Source organism: Eucalyptus grandis, chromosome 5 (genome assembly GCF_016545825.1).
Source record: "Eucalyptus grandis isolate ANBG69807.140 chromosome 5, ASM1654582v1, whole genome shotgun sequence".
In the NCBI taxonomy this organism is placed as follows: Eukaryota; Viridiplantae; Streptophyta; class Magnoliopsida; order Myrtales; family Myrtaceae; genus Eucalyptus; species Eucalyptus grandis.
In genome coordinates this window covers 25,924,600-25,946,606 of record NC_052616.1, presented here as the reverse complement: position 1 = coordinate 25,946,606, position 22,007 = coordinate 25,924,600, and the positions used below count along the sequence as shown (strand labels likewise).

At 38.4% G+C, this 22,007-nt stretch overlaps 1 protein-coding gene and 1 non-coding gene across 2 annotated transcripts; both read right to left on the bottom strand.

Annotated features, from left to right (window-relative positions):
* Positions 1-401: 401 nt before the first annotated feature.
* Positions 402-1,618, bottom strand: LOC104444690. Its single transcript, XR_005550998.1, has 2 exons — positions 1,371-1,618; positions 402-875 (listed from the first exon to the last, which is right to left on the bottom strand). It is a non-coding gene; the product is annotated as an abscisic stress-ripening protein 2 (transcript).
* An 18,950-nt stretch (positions 1,619-20,568) lies between these two features.
* On the bottom strand, positions 20,569-21,726 carry LOC104444695 (abscisic stress-ripening protein 2). Its single transcript, XM_010058433.3, has 2 exons — positions 21,474-21,726; positions 20,569-20,995 (listed from the first exon to the last, which is right to left on the bottom strand). Exons 1-2 carry the CDS (start codon positions 21,636-21,638, stop codon positions 20,810-20,812), a joined length of 351 nt encoding a protein of 116 aa, XP_010056735.1. The 5' UTR covers positions 21,639-21,726; the 3' UTR covers positions 20,569-20,809.
* Between the last annotated feature and the right edge of the window lie 281 nt (positions 21,727-22,007).

Genomic DNA, 22,007 nt, shown 5'->3' with positions numbered 1-22,007 from the left:
TTCCTGAACCGGTCCGATCGATCCGGTTCCCGGGTAGGTATTCCCTCGGAACCGGTTCTCGGACCGGTTCAAACAGGGTCTGAACTTTGGGAACCGGTTCCCAGACCGGTTTAAACCGGAATCGGTTCCCGACCCTGTTTTCCGGGTGGCCGATCCGGGAACCGGGTTGACCTAGTCCGGTTGCACACCCCTACTCATGGGAAGACTCAAAATGTCAATTCTAAGAAACTCTTATATACTTTTTTGTCATGTACAGCTTTTTTACGTACTTTTTGAATTAAAATTATATATAACATTACGATCAAGTGATTTTTTTGAATTGGACGCCATCGCGTTTTAGTTAATTGACATTGACTAACCGAGTGTGGATCCATCCTAAGCGAAGACTGTGTGCTAATTAGTTTTGGAAAATAATATTTCAATATAATCACCGTACCTAAAACAATATGTGGAAATGTAAAAGCAAGGAATCAGATCATCAGAACACCCAAGATACAACCTGTACAAGACAAAGCCCGAACCCATGCTCATCCTCTCAGGGAAGCATTCACAAGCAGCAGAATTCAAGATTCAAGAACCACCCTCCGCAAATGTACAGCGTGTCAGCGACTATTGAAGGCAGTCTCTAAGGAAATAAAATTACATAAACAAGGCAGATAGCAGCAAAAAGAGACGGAGATCCTCCATGGTTTAGAAGTGATGGTGGTGCTTCTTGCCATGATGAGACTCTTTATCTTTTTCTTGGCCTCCTTCCTCTCGTGGTGCTCGTGGAAGGCGAACCCGACAGCCCCGACGGCAGCGGCGGCAGCTATTTCCTCCTCTATCTTGTGCCGGTGAGCGTGCTCCGGGTCCTTCTTGGCCTTATGCTTCTCATGCTGCTATTTGCACATCATTAATCAGGAATTGCGTGCACGAAACAAAATGAGTTAAGGTAAAGAGGAAAGGAAAAAAAAAAAGTTCTCAATTATGTATACTTTTTTTTTTATACAAGCTCTGAGCATGGGATAAGTTTGAGAAAAAAAATTAATTTATTCACTTTGAAAAGAAGCATTTGATCCTGTAAATAGTGCTATGGATTACAACTATGGTTTTTGTTTAAGCCAATTGTAGGGAAATCTTATTCCTCTAGCTGATGGGTGAAGGAAATCAATTAAATTCAAACTATTGTTCATTTATAAGGATGATCCAATCTCGCATGGCATGCCATTATTATGTCGAGTTGAAATATGTGAGTTTAATCGAGATCTTTTGCATTCAATGCTCGTTAATAACATGATGATTCAGGTCAATAAGGTGAAGACGTGAATTTTATCTAAATTATAAAATGGGAAAAGAATTTCAAAAATTGAAAAGAAGATGAAAATTATTACCAAGGCATAAGCACCGGCAGCGACGGCACCGAGCTCGCCGAGCTGCTGGAGGTGCTTGTGGTGCTTCTCCTCCTTCCTGTAATCAACCGTAGGCTCCATGAAGGCATCATCCTTCTTGTGGTGGCTGCGGTGGAGGTTGTGGTGGTGGTGATGGTGGTGTCCTTCGGCCATGGTTGGTGGTTGTTTTTTTAAGGAATACTAGAATTGACGAAGGATCAGGGAAAGGACTATAGCTGAAGTGTATGATATGCGTTGTGTGACCGTTAGAGAGGAGGGGCGTATTTATAGGGAAAGTTGGCACAAGCAAAGTCTTGCATCCAATCGGGCCAACGCGGGTGGCCTTAAACGCGTGATGGACGGTCGGGATTGCTTAGTCTGGTTCTTCTCGATGCATTTTTGTCTTCTTTCGATGGGGGGCGGTTTCTAGTTGAGGGATTTTTGGGACGGCAAATTTATTAGAGAACAATGCTCTAACAATACCATATACTGGACAGTGATGTTTCTATCGTTTCCCTTTGATTTGTCTGATGATAATTTCTTATTCTTGAGCTTGAATTGCATGATTTGTTTAATAATGTAATTTTAGGGGTCCAAAGTCTAAGATGAAACTTTCTAGTGGAGGTGGGTGGTTTTAACTTATCGATTAAGTAATCGCATCAAATGAATGTGCTCTATGGGTTGTCCCGTGGTCTCATACCTACTCGTTTTTGCAAAAGTGATCATCTCTTTTTAGATACTTTAAGAATAAGAGAATACGTTAATTTTTTCATCACCGTACTTCCATTTTTTTTCCTTTTTTTTTCCTGCTATACTCTTAGATTGTTTGTAAGAGGCATGGCATTATATCCGTATTAATTTTCAAGGGATGAAACCCGAATTTAATTAAATAGTAGAACTAGTTCGTATATGCTCCATCGATGCATTTAGTGGAACCCCTTCATTTTAGAATTGGTTGACTTGCCTATATACATATAAAATTAACGGGGTAGATATTATCTGGTGTTGATTAGAAGGTGGACATCAATAAAACATATATAAATGAATAAATAAGTAAAATTAAAAATTCAAGGACTACATCACCCATTGCACATTATCCAAAGCATCCAAGTACTAACACTCTTTGCCTATGATTTGAAAGCAGCCTGTACATCTTTATTTCTAGTGGTAAATATCAAAGCTCGTTTGAGATGACGCCCTTTTTGGCCTTGGTTCTCTCGTACTTTGAATGCATGTCTCCACCCATATATACTTTGAAAAACAACCGTATCAGTTATGATTTGAAGAACATTCTCTTCTTTGACTTTCCATTGTTTCTATAGAATTCCAAACACCATTATCTACGACCAAAATCAAGACTAGGCATGTTCTAACCAGGTTGGCAAGACCAATAAAAAAACCAAGAAAGAATGGAAATTCAAGCGCAACCCGAAGATCTCCGGAAGCTTCGAAGGCGGCCGTGGAGGAAAGGCAATTGGCTATGGCTCGCCTCAGCAGCTCGGGCAGCTTCTTCATTGAGGAAGATCTCGACCTCGAAACGCCCCAAAGTTACTGGTCCCGTTATCACTGGCGCCGAATTGCCGGTGTCTCGAGATGCTCTAATATGGTCGTATGATGCACGGTTGAAAGCCCGACATGTCTAGCTTCGATGAATCAAGTTTCCCTGCAATTTGGAAGTCCTTTGAAGGAAATTATGCCCGAAGTACTAAGAGGAGGAAATCTGAGATATTGTTAAGTTTCAATATAGTCCGATGCAAGCCGCGCCAGTGGTATGGCCAGGCACAAGCAGGCTATCGGCACGCATGGTTGGGCTGGTAGGACGGCCATGTTGCGGGCTGGTTGCATGAATTTATGGGCATAAATACTACTATTATCTTTTCATAATGAAATATACAGATAATGATTTCAAGTTCTTATTTCAAATCAATTTTACAAAGTACAATCACATTATGAGGAAAAATTATATAAAAAGTCATAAATTTATTACATTTTGACCAATTCAATTCTAATCATTTCAATTGTGTCAATTAAATTCTAAACATTTTCACGTGTTGTTAATTTAGTTTATCCGGCTAATTTTAATCGGAAATCACTGACGTGGACACCAGTAATGCTATATAGAACGGTTGGGGTTAATGTGACCAATTTTTTTTATAATTTTTCTACTTTTTTTATTTTTCTTTCTTTTCCTACCAAGTCTGACAAGGATCGCCAACAAACCCTTGCCAGCCAAAAGGCAAGGGCTGGGTGACCCCTGTTGGCAGCTGGGTGAGGGCTTCATGGTTGGCAAGGGTTGGCCAGCAGCTCTTTTGTTGGGCTTAGGAGGGAGAAAAAAAAAAGAAAAAGAAAAAGAAAGTTGATCGATTAATACATATACATCGGCCTGTGTGAATTATGTGAAACTAAGAGGCTGTTTTGTTTGACGTTCACCAAATTAGTCATATTCAACTTTCTTTTTAACCGAAATAAAAGAACCTTCCAATATCTTATAAAAACTTTTGAAAGATTTGAGGTGACGTATGGTGACATGAAGATTTTTCTAAAAAAAATTGAACGCGTTTTGACATTACAATTCCATGTTTTTGTCTTCTATGGTTTTATCAGGGGCACGTGCACTCCTCTTGAAGTCGCGTGTCGGTTTTTGGTGCCTTCGCGTTCGCCCGTAAAATGCATACTCGGATGACGGCGAGTCTTCGCCGCGTCGGCGACTTCGTCTTTGTCAACAAAACCAAAATGAACTTTCCGACGATGGCGTGTCTTCGCCTCGTCCGCCTTAGCGCGTGGTCCATACCGTGTGATAATGCTCTCATCGTCACGAGAATTCGGTCAGCATCGACTTCTTCACCTATTCCCAAGTTGCAGCAGCATGACACGACGAAATCCTTGCGTGGCGCAGCCTTCTCCGGCATTGCATGGCTAGAGTACCGCCTGACGCACGCGTCGAATCGGAAGCTAATGGGATCTACACATAAAAAAACGTTCAATCATCTGTCGCATCCTAGCGGGAGAAGACTAAATCCGATCAAGCCATGAGAATATAGAGTTTATGTAGCTACGCAAAATTGCAAGATTTTGAAATACAAAGCTCCTTTTTCCATGACCTAACGATAGAGTTGTCTTGCGTGGAGAGGCACATGACCTGTTGCCGCGTCAGCGATCTCCTATGAAAAAATCAAAAGGATTATATTAAAATTTCCTGTAAAGACTTAGCATTACATTAGCAAAAATTTAAAGTTTTAGAATTGATTTGACTTCCATACAAAATATGTAGGTGTAATTAAGTAATTTTCCAGGTTCATTTGAGACAAATTGAAGGTTATAATTGTAATTGGTCATTAGCAACAGATCGATCCGACGAGTGAAGGAAATGAGAATTTTGAGATGAAAAGGGAGATTAATTGGAGGAGGAACATTCCTTTTTTGGGCTTTTGGAGGCCCACTAGCAAATCCCTGCTGGCCCAACAGCCACGAGTCAAGTAGATGGGCCCAGATTTTGGGCCTTCGGGCCCATATAATTCGATTTGGGCGGAGCCTTTTACCAGGCCATCTCAAGAGAAGATGGGCCTGATCGAAACAGCCCAACCCAGCCTAGCCCAATTGCCACTCCTTCCTCATTATGTAAGTCGATATATGAGGTAAGCACGGAATCATCTAATTTAGTGAAAATTCAACCATTAACTTTATTTATATTTTTTTTTTTGGCTGAAGTTTTTGGATCTATATTATTAAACCCAAAGTGTCATTTATATTCCTACGAGAATCCTTCCAAGGCCCGTAGTTTGGGCCTTAAGGCCCAAATAAGTTGATTGTGTTGGGCCTACTTGGCCTAGCCCAATTATCACCGCCTCCTCATTATGTAAGTCGATATATTAGGTAAGCACGGAATCACCTAATTCAATGAAAATCCAATCATTAACTTTATTACTCTTTTTTCTTTTTGGGGGCTGAAGTTATTGGATCTATATTATTAAACCCAAATTATCATTTATATTCCTACGAGAATCCTCTCTGCGACCCGGAGTTTGGGCCTTAGGGCCCAAATAAGTTGATTGTGCCGGTCCGACCAAGCCCGGCCCAATTGCCACCCTTCCCCATTATGTAGTCCATATATTAGGTATGAGTGGAATAATCCAATTTAGTAAAAATTTAACCATTAACTTTATTTTATTTTATGCTGAAGTTTTTGGATCTAGATTTTTAAACCAAAAGTGTCAAATATTATTTATATATTGAAATATATTTTAATTTTATTAATTTTTTTGGTCGAATAATTTTAATTTTGTTAATTATGTTAATTTAAGAAGTTTAGTTTCCGATAAAAATAATTTTCTTAATATGAATATTAGAAATCATATTTACCTTTATTCCACCCTCCCATGAAATAATTTTGTCCGGTTTATATCCCTATTATATCTAACTTTATCCTATTTTGAGCATGCATCAAACGAAGAATAAGATAAATTTTATCATATCTTGAATTTTATCATGACTGTCAAATGCAATCAAGGTTTTCTATCTATTGTATTTTTTGCATCAAATTCTTAGTGGTTCATTAACGCTTTTCCGAGATTCGCTTGAGGCACATTTGTAACACATGTTAATTGTGTAGCTATTAATGTTATGTTGATGACGTTTTCTACGAGGCAACTTCAAGCATAACTTGCTTTTTGGTTACATGGTCCTTTCCAATTTGCCCTTATTTGTTTCATTTTTTTGTTAATCATCGTGTTAAATCTTGATTTGTTTTAACAAATTTGACAGATAAAGAGCCTCTTGGGAACAAAGGTTGAGTGGATGTACTATATTCTCAAGGCATTTAATGCTGGTGATTTGCAATGCTATTGACAACTATGTCATGTACACAAGGCTACTCTCAATGCACAACCTGGTTTGGTCGAAAATGACAAAACTATTGGAGAAAATCAACAATCTCTGCCTAATGGAAATCATATTCAGGTCTCACTTTCAATTCTTTTCTTATCTCCATTTCTTTCATACTTATTATTTCACATTTTGCATTATAACTATGTATTCCTCCACATATAAAATATACAATCTTATCCTGCAACTGTGCATAAGAAGATAGGACAATTCCACCCAGCATTATTGATGAAAGCCCAAAGTCTTTGTGTAGCTCATGTTGAGCACCTTCTCATGAAGAGCCTTTCTGTAAGTTTTCCTGATTCTTTTGTATTTCCCTTGGTGGTTGTGTCGTGCTGTGTTCTATGACATTGGATGAGTAGATTGGACGTCATCATTATTCTGGCTGTGTGTATATGATCCTTCTCTAGTTTAGAGTTCATTTGGTTATAGTTTGACTTAGCCTTATGGTGCAGCTGTATACACGAAGCTTGAAGACAGAATGAACTTCATCTGGATAGATTAGTGGTTTAGATGTTTCAAAAAATGAATAATTGATAGTCATATGGATGGGTGGAAGCTTTATACCTAATCAAGAGAGCATAAAAGAACCACTCTTTTTCTCCTTGGTCTGATCCCACGAACACATAGGCAGTGAAGATCTTACGTTCTTGGCTATTTCTCTTAAAATATGGTTAATCTCAAAGTCCAAGTAGAGGGAACAGTGCATGTTTCCTAGGTCCAACCAAGAGTTCTGGGCATTCTGCAAGTTAAATCCTTGCGAGATCGGTTGGATGGTTGGTTGGATAAAGTACACACTACTTTTCTATTAGTTGAAGCAGAAACACCTGATCTCGTCACTATATAGTCTTATGTTGCTTTTACCTCCGCCAATTGTAACATCCCTTGACTAAGTTTGCCAACAACAAAGTGAAAGGAGGTGAAAGAAGAGACAAGTGCGAGGCAGTTGGGCATTTTGTCCATACCCGGGCTTCTTTCTATGTCTCTAAGTATTCTTCAATCATTTTTTGTTGCAAGTGGCTGTCTTGTGTGCTTCAGGGGAATGTTTTCAACAGTCGATTAGAGACTTATTTATTAGGTTAAAGATGATCATTTATTGACTAAAGATAGACATCAGAATGTGCAAGGAGAATCTCATTCGATATTCCTGATATGATTTGCGTCATGTATGAATTGCTGATTATATTTTCAAATGAACATGAAATTCATTGTGCCAATTGTCTCACTCCCGCGTGCGTGCACTCGCATTGCTAGTACTTCTTAGGGCATATGATGCCGTTATATATATCTGCTTGCTCCATGGCCTTAAGTTCTTCACAGTTGAACATTTGGGTTTCAGCAAATTCGACGAATTAACAACGGCTCTCACTCTCGTGCGCGCACATAATGGTCGTGCTTCTTATGGGATATATGGGTGGACACTGTACATATATGCATGTTGGAGAAATCTTCCTTAAGTGTTTTGAAGCTGACAAAACGTTTCCATTAGTCTAGTCTAAAGACTTGCAGACTCTTCCATCAAAGTCTAAAGACATCGGGACTACCAGACTCAAGACTCAAAGTCTATCCTCATTGATAGATTCTAGTCTGTCGAATAAGACTTATCCAGAACTGGATGTTTCGTCAAGGATTTGACTTTATTGACTGGAGAAGATCTCTTGGCTGGATATAGCATGACGGAATCCTTTATTCTAATCAAAATTGATTTGGGAATCGTGGATCTGTTGATTGGCGAAGTATACTTGGTAGGTTCTACTTATGAAAGCCAAGATCCTGATTGTATGGGCGAGCAGGATTGATGGGCTATCGTCATGTTCCTTAAATAGCTCGAAGATCTTCCTAATTGATTATGTCCAATAGGTAGATTGGAAGAATTCCTTTGGTAAGTGCCAACGGGTATGATGGCATAAAGGAGTATATAATGAAGACGTTTCAGTTGTTCGAGTGTGTGCACGATAGAAGAATTCCAAAGTCTGAAGCTCTTTGTTCTTAGTCAATTAAACTGTTGACCGAAATCTTGTACACAAAAGAGAGTCTATACCATTGAGAGATCTTGAGGAAGTGTAGTAGAGTCTCTACACTATGGAATCAAGGAAGAGCCAAACTGTAACAACTCTTTTGTTCATAGTGAAATCCAGCTAGTGGGCTGTCAATGCGGAAGATTGGACGTAGGCTTGGATTAAGCCGAATCACTATAATCTATGTGTTCATATTCTCTTCTCTACATTCTTTTACTTTGATCATAACTAGTTTTATTTACAAGAAAGAATTTCCTTTTCATAATCTATTGATTAACACTGCACATATCTCGCAAAATTGTTTCTGCACCTATTCACCCCCCCTCTAGGTGCTCATACTAGCTTTCACAATTGGTATCAGAGCCTGTCTACTCACTTGAATTGAAGTGTTTTACTTCAGAGTTAAAGATCCATGGCTAGTATGTTGGCTCCAAGACTAGTTGAAGGGCAAAGCAATACCAAACCGCCTTATTTTGATGGAAATGAATACAACATATGGAAAAACAAGATGAAGGCATTTCTAAGATCAAAGGATCCTCTGGAATGGAACGTGGTAGAAAAAGGAATCATTCCTAAAGCTTCATTAGTCACAGAAAGAGGAAAATAAGTCATTGAGTCTAGCGAAATGGCTCAAGAAGAGATAATCAAGAGATAAGCTCTTGATGCAAAAGCTATTTATTCTTTATATTGTGCATTATCACCTACTGAATATAACAGAATATCTTCTTGTGTTACAACTAAAGAAGTCTGGGATAGATTACACATCACCTATAAAGGAATTGACCGAGTGAAAAAAACTAGAATCAACATTCTGCTCGGACAATACGAAGCATTCAAAATGAAAATAGGAGAATCTATCACTGACATATTTAGTCGTTTTACAGAGATAGTGAATGGTCTTGAAAATCAAGGGCAACCAATTTCTGATCCCATGAAAGTAAACAAGCTACTGCATGGACTCTCCAAGGATTGGAATCACATAAAGATCTCAATAAGGGAGACACAAAGAATCATGCCACTCTCTATTAATGAGTTGATTGGGACTCTTCAGTCTTATGAAGTGGAGCGAATCAACGAAGATGAAAATCCTAGAGGTAAGAAATCCATTGCATTAAAATCTAATGATGATTATGATGTCACAGATTCTGAAGACGATATGGATGATGAAGAGCTTGCTCTCATGATAAGAATATTCAGAAAACTAAACAAAAAGGGAAGAAGATTCAATCCAAAGAAACAAAGTTTTCAAAAGCAACAAAATAAGTCTATTGAGGATGATGAATCCAATAGAGATGTAGTCTGCTTTGAATGTAAGAAAAAAGGACACATCAGACCCAACTGTCCCCTTTTGAGGAAAAAGAAAGGAAAAACTGAGAAGTATCGAAAGGCACTCAAAGCAGAAACTTGGAGTGATACAAAATGTGAAGAAAGCAATGATGATTATGCAAATATTTGTCTCATGGCACAATCAGACTCTGAGACAGACTTAGATTTAGACAGTGAAATCGAGGTAAGTAATTTGAAAATCCCTACTAAAGTCTCTAGATACATTGATGAATTGTGTCTTAGTCTTAAAACTTCTCTAAAAGGATTTCCGAACTTAAAAGAGAAAATTCTGCACTAAAACAATAGGAAAATGTTTTGAAAGAAAATGTCAAAAGTTTAGACAAAAGTGTTTCTACATTAAAAGAAAATGAAGACAATCTTTCAAAAGAAAATGCATTCTTAAAAAATAATATCTCAAATATTTCTAAAAGATTTTTTTATAGGATCTGAGAAACTTGAGAAAATTCTTTTAGTACAAAGACCTTACTTCAACAAATCGGGTTTAGGAATAACTGTTGAAACCATTCCTCTAATTGATTTTCCTAAAGTAAAAGAAAGAATTAAGCAAAGACCTACGAGAAATGCTTACAAAAATCATTTCCATAAAGTGTTTGTAAAACCAGTAGGACGTAGTGCTCTTAAATGTTTTAAGTGCAATAGTTCAAATCATTTTGAATAAGAATGTTCTATGGTTTGGAAACCTGTTAAGAAGGTATGGGCAAAGAAGTATATCATACTAACACCAATGGACCCAAGAAAATATGGGTACCAAAGAAAGCTTGAGTCTCTTTTCTAAATGCAGGTCACTATCAAGAGAAAGATTAAATGGTACCCAAATAGTGGATGCTCAAGGCATATGATAGGAGATTCAAAATGCTTCATAAAACTTGTTCAAGTTAACGGTAGAAAAGTTTCATTTGGAGGAAACAGCAAAGGAAGAATTGTGGGATATGAAACTGTAAAGATTGGAAATCTCACGATCAATAATGTTTCCTTAGTATAAGGTCTCAACTACAATTTGCTAAGTATCAGTCAGCTGTGCGATACCGGTTTCAAAATCAATTTTCAAGAGGGAATCTGTTCAGGAACCAGTAAAGACTCCTCTTAGTCTTTTATGGGTCAAAGACATGGAAATATCTATCTCTTGGATGTCAAACCAGATGAAACCCAATGTCTAATCTCAATTCAAGAAGAAGCAAATTTATGGCACAGAAAATTTGGGCACATCAACATGAAGCAAATAGCCAAAATTTCAGCAAAGAAGCTTGTTCGTGGTTTACCCAATCTGTCATGCCAAAAGTCTGATATATGCACACCATGCGTATTGGGAAAATAGGTAAGAAACTCATTTAAACCAATAAATCAAGTTTCTACTAATCGTGTGTAGCTTCTTCGCATATGGATCTCTTTGGACCAACCAGAACTCAGAGCATTGGAGGTAAGAAATACTGTTTAGTGATTGTGGATGATTATTCAAGATTCACTTGGGTATATTTCCTGGTAAGCAAGTCTGAAATCTTTTCTTACTTTAAAAAGTTTGCTAAAAAGATTCAAAATGAGAAATGGTATGTTATTTCAAGTATACGGACCGACCACCGAGGTGAATTTGAAAATCAAGATTTTGCTAAGTTCTGTGATGAATCTGGTTTTCAGCATGTGTTCTCTTCTCCATATACTCCAAAACATAATGGAGTTGTGGAAAGGAAGAATAGATCTTTGCAAGAGATGACTAGAACTCTTTTAATTGAAAATAACATCTCTTCACGTTTTTTTTGGCTGAAGCAGTTTCAACAGCATGTTATATTATAAATAGAGTTTTTCTAAAGCCTATTTTGGAGAAAACTCCTATGAGTTATTCAAAGGTAAGAAACCCATTATTTCATATTTTCACGTGTTTGGATGTAAATGTTTTATTTTGAAAAATGCAAATGATCGAGTTGGGAAGTTTGAAGAAAAATCAGACGAATGGATCTTCCTTGGATATTCGACCACAAGCAAAGCTTATAGAGTATACAACAAAAAGACTCAATCTGCGAAGGAATCAATGAATGTCAAATTTCAAGACTCTATGCAAAGTGAATCGATTTAGACTCATCTTGAAGAATCTGAACCTACTCTAGACTCTACAAAGTTTATATCTCCAGAAGCAGCTCAAACTTCAGAAGACCGGCAACAAATGATAGTCGAAGATTCAAATGAAGAAAAAGATCAACAGTCTGACAAATCAACCAGCAACTGGAAGCATAAGTCCAGTCATCCCACAGATCTGATTATCGGCGATATTAATGAAGGAATTCACACAAGATCCAAAAGGCGCGAAGAGTCTAGTGCTGTGGCTCTTATTTCTAAAATAGAACCCAAAAGTATAGAAAAAGCTCTAACTGATGAAAGCTGGATTAAAGCCATGCAAAAAGAACTCAGGCAATTCAGTATCAATGATGTATGGGAATTGACTCCTAAACCAAAAGGCAAATCCATCATTGGAGCTAAATGGGTTTTCAAAAACAAGATGAACGAGAAAGGAAAAGTTGTAAGAAACAAAGCAAGACTCATGGCCAAGGGATATACACAAGAAGAAGGGATAGACTATGATGAGACTTACGCACCAGTAGTAAGGTTAGAAGCAATTAGATTATTACTTACTTTTGCTTGTCATAAAAATTTTAGGTTATTCCAAATGGACGTCAAAAGTGCTTTCCTAAATGGATTTATCCAATAGGAAGTCTATGTGGAACAACCACCCGGTTTTGAAGACTCAAGGAAACCATACTCTATTTTCAGACTAAAAAAGGCTCTATATGGTCTAAAGCAAGCACTCGAGCTTGGTATGATAGACTAAGTAAGTTTTTAATCCAAAATGGCTTTGTCAAAGGTAAAGTAGATACTACATTGTTTATCAAAAGAGAAAGCAAAAGTTTTCTACTTGTTCAAATTTATGTTGATATTATTTTTGGATCCTCTAATGAAAGTCTATGCAAGAAATTCTCTAAGTCTATGCAGGATGAATTTGAAATTAGCATGATGGGTGAGCTAACCTTCTTTCTTGGGCTTCAAGTGAAACAACTGAAGGAATGAACTTTTATTCATCAAGAAAAATATGCCAATGAACTTGTCAAGAAATTTGGGCTGGAAAATTGCAAAAAGACCGACATACCAATGTCAAGTTCCTTGAAGCTAGACAAAGATAAAGGAGGAAAGAAAGTTGACCAGAAGCTATACAAGAGCATGATTGGTTCACTTCTTTATCTTATTACTTCTAGACCTGACATTTTGTTTAGTGTTTGCATTTGTGCCAGATTTCAATCAGACCCTAAAGAATCTCATCTGAGTGCTGCAAAGCGTATTATCAAATACATTGCCTCAACCTCAAACATAGGTCTCTGGTATCCTAAAGAATGAGACTTTACTCTTCTTGGATACTCAGACGTAGACCTAGCCGGATGCAGAGTTGATAGAAAGAGCACCTCGAGCACCTGTCAACTACTTGGAAGTAGGACAGTGTCTTGGTTTTCAAGGAAGCAAAGTACAGTAGCTCTTTCTACAGTAGAAGCAAAATATGTAGCTCTTGGAAGAAGTTGTTCACAAATTCTATGGATAAAACAACAATTAAAAGACTTTAGAATTGAAGATTCATGCACTGAAATCAAATGCGACAACACCATCACAATCAATCTCACCAAAAATCCGATTCTTCACTCAAGGGCAAAACATATAGAGATTCGACATCACTTCATTAGAGATCATGTTCAAAATGGAGAAGTTTCGATTCAGTTCATTGACTCAAAGAATCAACTGGCGAATATACTTACAAAGCCTTTGGAGAAAAATCAATTTCAAGCTATTCGTTCCAGACTCAATATCCTAAAGTCTGAGGAAGTTCAAACCCGGGACTGAAAGTCTAAAGACACTAAGACTCAGACAATCAAGATTTTTGACTGTAAGTTGTTTTTATTATCTCTCAGATCAAATCCCGAAAAGGTACGATTATCTATTCTTAATTGATTGTTGCTATTTTCAATTTCCGTGATTATTGCAATTTTTTCCTTTTTGAAAAAGATGTTACTTTTGAAATGACAGTTATCCGATTTTTAAAAAAGGCAATTAATTTTTTAAAAAAGCATCTTTACATTTCTTTTACGACGATCCGTATGCCTCGCTTCGACTGCCTTATATAATGTCGGTTCCTCTTTGTTTCACTCTCACAAACCCTAAGAGAGTTTCGATCTTCCATTTCTATCCTCTTTTCTTGTTTAATCTTCGAAAAGTTGTCATCTTTCTTGGAAAATAAGCTTGGAATCTCTCAAAGATTGTGAAAGATGTCGTCCCAAAGAAAGTCTTCAAGGATCGCGAACAGAGGACCACAGCAAATGCGTGAGGGGCCTACGCACTTTGATCTCACCGAGGAAGAAGAATCTCATCATCAGTGACAGAGCCCATAACATTCTCAGCAGCGTTCGTCTTCTCCTCCTAGACCTTAGAATGTTTCACATCAAGAAGAGGAAGAAATCATCGAAGACGCATAACCCGTAAGAACTCTTAAACCTGGCTTCATTTATAAGCTTTACCATGCTTTGAAGAGGGGTGGTACTCCTTTGAACTACATTGATGAATTTTTGAAAGAAAAAGGGTATCAAAATGAAACCTATTTTCTACGCATAATGGAACGATTGGGAATTGCCCCTGCTGGATCGGCGGAAGAAGCATTGGCAAATATCACAACTGATCCACGTGTTAGAGGGCTGAGTCATCCATATGGGAATGACGATGATAGGATGTACAGTCAGTTTAAACCAAGAATGGGTGTTGCAACAAAAATCCGAAGTAAAAGGACAGACTTGTTTCGATCGGATGACCACAAGCAACTGTACTCTAAGTTGCTAAAGCGTGGGGTAATAAACCCTAAAAGTGTGGATTTTGATTTTCTTGACTCCGTGAATGTCAATCTGCAGGAAAAATTCACTCTTCTTCAACTCGAACAGTTTTGTTCTGAATCTACAGAAAGTTATGCTAAACTTGTTGCTTATTTCTATTCAAATCTAAGTTTCTTGGATGCAAATAGATTTTCTTTTAGCGTTCAAGATCAGGACTATGTGGTTGACATGAATACATTGGCTGATGTGATTGGGGTTGAAAGAGGGAGATATCAACCTATCAATGTGTCTATTGCTCGTGCAACGTTAGAACTTGTTAAGGATAGAAGAATGGAAGAAAAGATTTCCTATTCGATGATGAATGCAACCAACATTTTGCTTCACAAGATTGTGATTAACTGCCTTAGACCGAAATCAACTTCAAAAACTGACGTTTCAAACTCGGAGGCAAAGCTGATGTATGCCATCAATGCTGGTAAAAAATTCTCTCTTCCACACACCATTATGTTTCACATGTACAAGGCAGTGGTGAAGGACAAGGGTCAACTCCCGTACACAGCTCTTATAACCAAGTTATTCAGACATTTAAATATTCAGCCTCCCCGAATTCTTTGTGGTCGAGCGTGCGATCAAATGGTGGTAGGACTGAAAATGGTCTCTAAAATCCGTCTGAAGGAACTCAACAATGAGTTGGAGAAGTTCAAGGAGAAAACCCCTGTCAAGACTCATCAAATCTCTTCGGCTGCAAAAAGGAAAGAAAATGAGCCCATGGTTGCTCCATCCAAGAAAAAGAAGAGCTCTCATCATTGAGGATGAAGAGGATGAGGATGATATCACCTTTTCTACAATGGCATTGAAGAACTTGAGTCGTTCTGCACCAGAATCAATGGAGAGACAGGAAAAAGACACGGCTGAAACAGAACAGAGAACTGGAGAAAGTGAAGATTTTGAGAAAGAAGCAGAGGAGAGAGATGCACAAGAGGAAAGAATTGAAGAAGAAGAAGAAGAAGAAGAAGAAGAAGAAGAAGAGAGTAGAAAAAGAACATGAGGAACACTCTTCTCCACCTAAAGGCATGGAAATAGGGGGAGATCCTGAGAAAAAAGGAACATCCTCAATCCCTGCCACCAGTGAAGGAGTAAGTCGCTCTCCAGCAGATCTAGCGGACATCTATGCCTCACAATTTCCTGAGGAGGGACACGATGTTTCATCGCCCAATCTATGTAACAATGCTGATTCACCATCTCCTGCTTATACACCATTTGATTGTGCAGAAGCAAGTACTCAGACTGATAATTCAACAGACTTTCACAGAATTCTTGATGTTCTTTTGGAGATGAAAGGTCAAATCTATGCTCTGGGATGCGAACTTCAGAATATGCAGAATGCAGGACAAGCTTCTTCGGTTTCTTTGAATGATCAACTCCAAGCCCTTGTTCTTCAAGTTCAGGCAAATGCTTAGGGTGAAGAAGTAGCGCAACTAAAGGAGGACTTGAAAAAGCTGGAAGGCATTGTCCAGTCAATGGGAGATTTCCAGCTTGTTCATGTTCCCAAGCCATCTTAATTTCATTCTCTTTCCATCTCTACCTTTTTAATGATGACAAAAAGGGGGAGAGATGTGCAGATTTGACTGACTATTTGGATTTAAAACTTTTTTGATTGACTTGATGTTTATGTTTGGCTGTTTGGATTTGGACTAGATTTGAAATTGACTGTTTGAACATTTGTTTATCTTAAGTATTATTGATATCTCATGGCCTTGTTCATAAGACTAACCTACTTTCTGTGGATGCAGATTCTAGTGTTATTACTAAGCCATTTATCTTTGTGAGATATCCATATTTGCTTGAAGTAATGTTTTGCAGGTCAAAGTTATCCAAATCTGCAGGAAAGTTTTGTCACCATCAAAAAGGGAGAGATTGTTGGAGAAATCTTTCTTGAGTGTTTTGAAGCTGACAAAACGTTTCCATCAGTCTAGTCTGAAGACTTGCAGACTCTTCCATCAAAGTCTGAAGACCTTCAGATTGCCAGACTCAAGACTCAAAGTCTATCCTCATTGACAGCTTCTAGTCCGTCGAATAAGACTTATCCAGAACTGGATGTTTCGTCAAGGATTTAACTTTATTGACTGGAGAAGATCTCTTAGCTGGATATAGCATGACGGAATCCTTTATTCTAATCAAGATTGATTTGGGAATCGTGGATCCGTTGATTGGCAAAGTATACTTGGAAGGTTCTACTTATGAAAACCAAGATCCTGATTGTATGGGCGAGCAGGATTGATGGGCTATCATCATGTTCCTTAAATAGCTCGAAGATCTTCCTAATTGATTCTGTCCAATGGGTAGATTGGAAGAATTCCTTTGGTAAGTGCCAACGGGTATGATGGCATAAAGGAGTATATAAGGAAGACGTTTCAATTGTTCGAGTGTGTGCACAATAGAAGAATTCCAAAGTCTGAAGCTCTTTGTTCTTAGTCAATTAAATTATTAAGCAAAATCTTGTACGCAAAAGAGAGTCTATACCATTGAGAGACCTTGAGGAAGTGTAGTAGAGTCTCTACACTATGGAATGAAGGAAGAGCCTAACTGTAACAACTCTTTTGTTCATAGTAAAATCCAACCAGTGGGCCGTCAGTGCGGAAGGGTGGACGTAGGCTTGAGTTAAGCCGAACCACTGTAATCTCTGTGTTCATATTCTCTTCTCTACACTCTTTTACTTTGATCGTAACTGGTTTTGTTTACAAGAGAGAATTTCCTTTTCATAATCTATTGATTAACACTGCACATATCTCGCAAATTGTTTCTGCACCTATTCACCCCCCCTTTAGGTGCTCATACTAGCTTTCACAATGCATACTCCATGGCCATCAAAGTCAATGTATGAGAGCCATGCCATATGATACCATTTGTGTTCCCTGCTATCGGCAATGGACAAGTGGGAGTTGTCCTATCATACTGTTCCCTTAATTAGGGCAATCCATGTCCAAATTCAATGAATTTCTTTCTTGCTGCAGTTTTGTAGCTATCCTATTTAGCCTTTTTTGTAAAGCTATTCAGACCCTTCCAATAAGGCGACACCTGCTTGAAATTTCAAATCCGATTCAGTGGTATTATACCAGCCAACTAGCACTTCAAAAACAGCTCAAAACCCTTTTGCCTTGTGGAGATTCAATAGGGTATGGACACTTAGCTAGAGAATAGATTGCAACGTAAAAACAAAGAAAGTACTCGCACTTGGAATTAAAAGCACAGTGAAGAACTACAGGCTACTATGTATGATAGAACTACAGAGGAGAAAGATCCAGAAAAGAAAAGGAAATACGGGGGGAATTCCCTCAACTAAAAATACACTTTAATCTCTTCTCTTGTTTGTAAAAGCAATTTTTGTAATTCTTTTGATTTTCTGATATTTTTCTATTTTTCCTTTTCTTTTCTCACTTCTCTTTTCATTTTCCCCTTTTTCCCTTTGCCAACCATCCACGAGGCCTATGTATGAATACAAATAGCTTGTGAATAGAGACTTGCATATTTATATTGTAGTCAAGATTCAAGTTTGATTTGACTACATATATTTATAGATTGCCCTTTCCAACAAAAACCAAAAACATTCAAATCAAATACGTAACTTCCAAAGCTTTAAGAAGCATCCTATAATTAGATTATTGACATGTTTTTCGAATAGTTTAAGAATCACACAATATCGGGAACGTAGGTTAAGGGTTTGTGTTGTGGTGCTATACTCTTAATAATCAAAGATCATTCTAACTCGCTAGACTCCGACCAATCTTGTAGCATCATACTCATAAGTACCTACGTAGAGAGATAATAGGGAACAAAGTCGCTTGAGAGAGAGAGAGAGAGAGAGAGAGAGAGAGAGAGAGAGAGAGAGAGAGAGAGAATCAGCTACTTAGACGACAGAATCGGGAGAGCAACTTACACGTATGGAAACCTAGTCATAAAATCGAATAATTTCTTTTTTGCATGCTAGTTCAGGAAAATGAGCATAAAATAGTCAATTCAGATTAGAATGACCTGATTCCAAAGCAAAAGAATGGAGACTTGAAGAATCACAAATTTTGTGTTTTCAGTTTCCTCAACTAAGCACTGTAGGCTTGTCGATATTTTATGAAAGTGGGCTAAACGGTGGTGGACAAAATGAAGAAAAGTACAGGAACTTCAATGGTTGCTTTTCTAGGCCCCCAAGGAAGTTGAAATAGCATCAATTCTTCGAGATTGATGGCTGCAACTCTTCAAAGATGCAAGCTTTAAAAGCCCTGACTCTTCAAGGACAGAGTGGAGACTCTTCTAGGTTTTCAAGGGATTTGAACTCTTTAAGGTTCTAGAGAGTTACACTAAGCAAATTTCATTAATGAAATTCGGTCTATAATTTATAGAGACTCATTGACCTTTTATATCAAAACAAAAGAAGAGTAAGAGGCTAGACTCAAACATAGAAACTAATAGTCATTAATGTACGTAGAAACTAGAAGCTATTAAAATTGAAACATATTTACCAATGCTTTTGCTCGCCCCAAAGTGCCTTGATGCAAGTTTTAATGTTTGAGAAATGACAAAATGACAAAACAGAGTGTCATTGATATTGAATGCACACTAATCTTCTTGGTTGAACAAGTTGGTCTTGAATATGGGCTACATCAAAGAGAGAGAGAGAGAGAGAGAAAGGAGCTATTTCCCTCCAATGATGATAATTTTATTGACAACTTCTATATGATGTAAGAGATATAACTTTTGTGGAATTAAAGACACTTTATTGAACCTTTTTCAGGATATATAAATGGGTTAGCCATCATATATTGTTGGGATAAGTGTTAGCCATCATATATTGTTGGGATAAGTGTTAAAAAAAGTCATAAACCTTTTGTATTTGTGTCAATTTAGTCCTAAACCTTTTTTTGGTGCCAATTTAGTCCTAAACATTTTTACTTAGTGCCGATTTAGTCATTTCCGACCAATTTTCACAGGATTTTGCTGACCAGATGCCAATCGGCTGACATGGCCTGATCGGTGCTGACGTGGACAACTTTTAATAATATTTTAATATTTTTTTTTTTCTTTTTTTTCTTTTTTTCTTTTTTTCTTTTTTCTTCTCCCCCTCCAACCGATCGCCAGACCTCGGCGACTAGCCAGAGGCAACGGTCGGCGAGGTCAACCTCATTGGCCACCTCGCCAGTGGCCATGAGGGCGGCCTCGCACTGCGGCCTCGCGCTAGGCGACGAGGCTCACCCTCACCCAATCTAACAAGGGTGGAGCCTCACTGGCCATGGGGTCGAGCCTCGCCCATGGCCAATGAGGCTCAACCTTGCCAGCGTCGCCCAGATCCGATGAGGGTGAGCCTCGTCAGCAATGCCTAGGCCACGATTTGGCGAGGTCGAGCCTCGCCAGCCTAGCGCTAGGTCGCAAGATCTGGCGAGGTCGGCCTCGCCAGGCGTCGCCTCTGGCCATTCGCCAAGGTTTGGCAACCGGCTGGAGGAGGGGAAGGAAAAAATAAAATAAAAATAAAAATAAAAATAAACATAAAATTTAAAAATATAAAAATATTATTAAAAGTTGTCCATGTCAGCACTGATAAGGCCACATCAGCCGGCCGGCATTCAATCAGCAAAATTGGCTAGAAAGCACTAAATCGGCACTAAGTAAAAAGGTTTATGACTAAATTGATACAAATACAAAAGGTTTATGACTTTTTAAACACTTTTCCCTATATCGCTTCATTTGGGACAATATACTTTATTAATTATGTTATGAGTTCATTTCAAATGAATTGCAGTTAATTGACTCAGCCATATTTGGAAGAACTAACTTGGAAAAAATCACGAAAATGGACGTGTCCTCATCGGAGGACTCAAAACAGCAATTCTAAGAAACTCTTATATACTTTTATGTCATGTACAGCTTTTTTACGTATTTTTTTGAATTATAATTATATATAACATTGCGATAAGTGATTTTTTTGAATTTGACGCCATCGCGTTCTAGTTAATTGACAATGACTAACCGGGTGTGGATCCATCGTATGCGGAGACTGTGTGCTAATGGGTTTTGGAAAATAATATTCAATATAATCACCGTACCTAAAACAATATGTGGAAATGTAAACGCAAGGAATCAGATCATCAGAACACCCAAGATACAACCTGTACAAGACAAAGCCCGAACCCATGCTCATCCTCTCAGGGAAGCATTCACAAGCAGCAGAATTCAAGATTCAAGAACCACCCTCCGCAAATGTACAGCGTGTCAGCGACTATTGAAGGCAGTCTCTAAGGAAATACAATTACATAAACAAGGCAGATAGCAGCAAAAAGAGACGGAGATCCTCCATGGTTTAGAAGTGATGGTGGTGCTTCTTGCCATGATGAGACTCTTTATCTTTTTTCTTGGCCTCCTTCCTCTCGTGGTGCTCGTGGAAGGCGAACCCGACAGCCCCGACGGCAGCGGCGGCAGCTATTTCCTCCTCTATCTTGTGCCGGTGAGCGTGCTCCGGGTCCTTCTTGGCCTTATGCTTCTCATGCTGCATTTTGCACATCATTAATCAGGAATTGCGTGCACGAAACAAAATGAGTTAAGGTAAAGAGGAAAGGAGCAAAAAAAAAAGTTCTCTATTATGTATACTTTTTTTTATACCAGCTCTGAGCATGGGATAAGTTCGAGAAAAAAAAAATTATTCACTTTGAAAAGAAGCATTTGATCCTGTAAATAGTGCTATGGATTACAAGTTTTTGTTTAAGCCAATTGTAGGGAAATCTTATTCCTCTAGCTGATGGGTGAAGGAAATCAATTAAATTCAAACTATTGTTCATTTATAAGGATGATCCATTCTCGCATGGCATGCCATTATTATGTCGAGTTGAAATATGTGAGTTTAATCGAGATCTTTTGCATCCAATGCTCATGAATAACCTGATGATTCAGGTCAATAAGGTGAAGACGTGAATTGTATCTAAATTATAAAATGGGAAAAGAATTGAAAAGAAGATGATAATTATTACCAAGGCATAAGCACCGGCAGCGACGGCACCGAGCTCGCCGAGCTGCTGGAGGTGCTTGTGGTGCTTCTCCTCCTTCCTGTAATTGACCGTAGGCTCCATGAAGGCATCATCCTTCTTGTGGTGGCTGCGGTGGTGGTGGTGGTGATGGTGGTGTCCTTCGGCCATGGTTGGAGGTTGTTTTTTTTTTTTTTTGACGAATACTAGAATTGACGAAGGATCAGGGAAAGGACTATAGCTGAATTGTATGGTATGCGTTGTGAGACCGTTCGAGAGGGAGGGAAGTATTAATAGGGAAAGTTGGCACATGAAAAGTCTCGCACCCAATCGGGCCAACGCGGGAGGCCTTAAACGCGTGATGGATGGTCGGGATTGCTTAGTCTGGTTCTGCTCGATGCATTTTTGTCTTCTTTCGATGGGTTGGGGGAGGGGGAGAGGGGGGCGGGGGGGGGTTTCTAGTTGAGGGATTTTTGGGAGGACAAATTCATTAGAGAACAATGCTATAACAATACCATATACTTGACAATGATGTTTTTA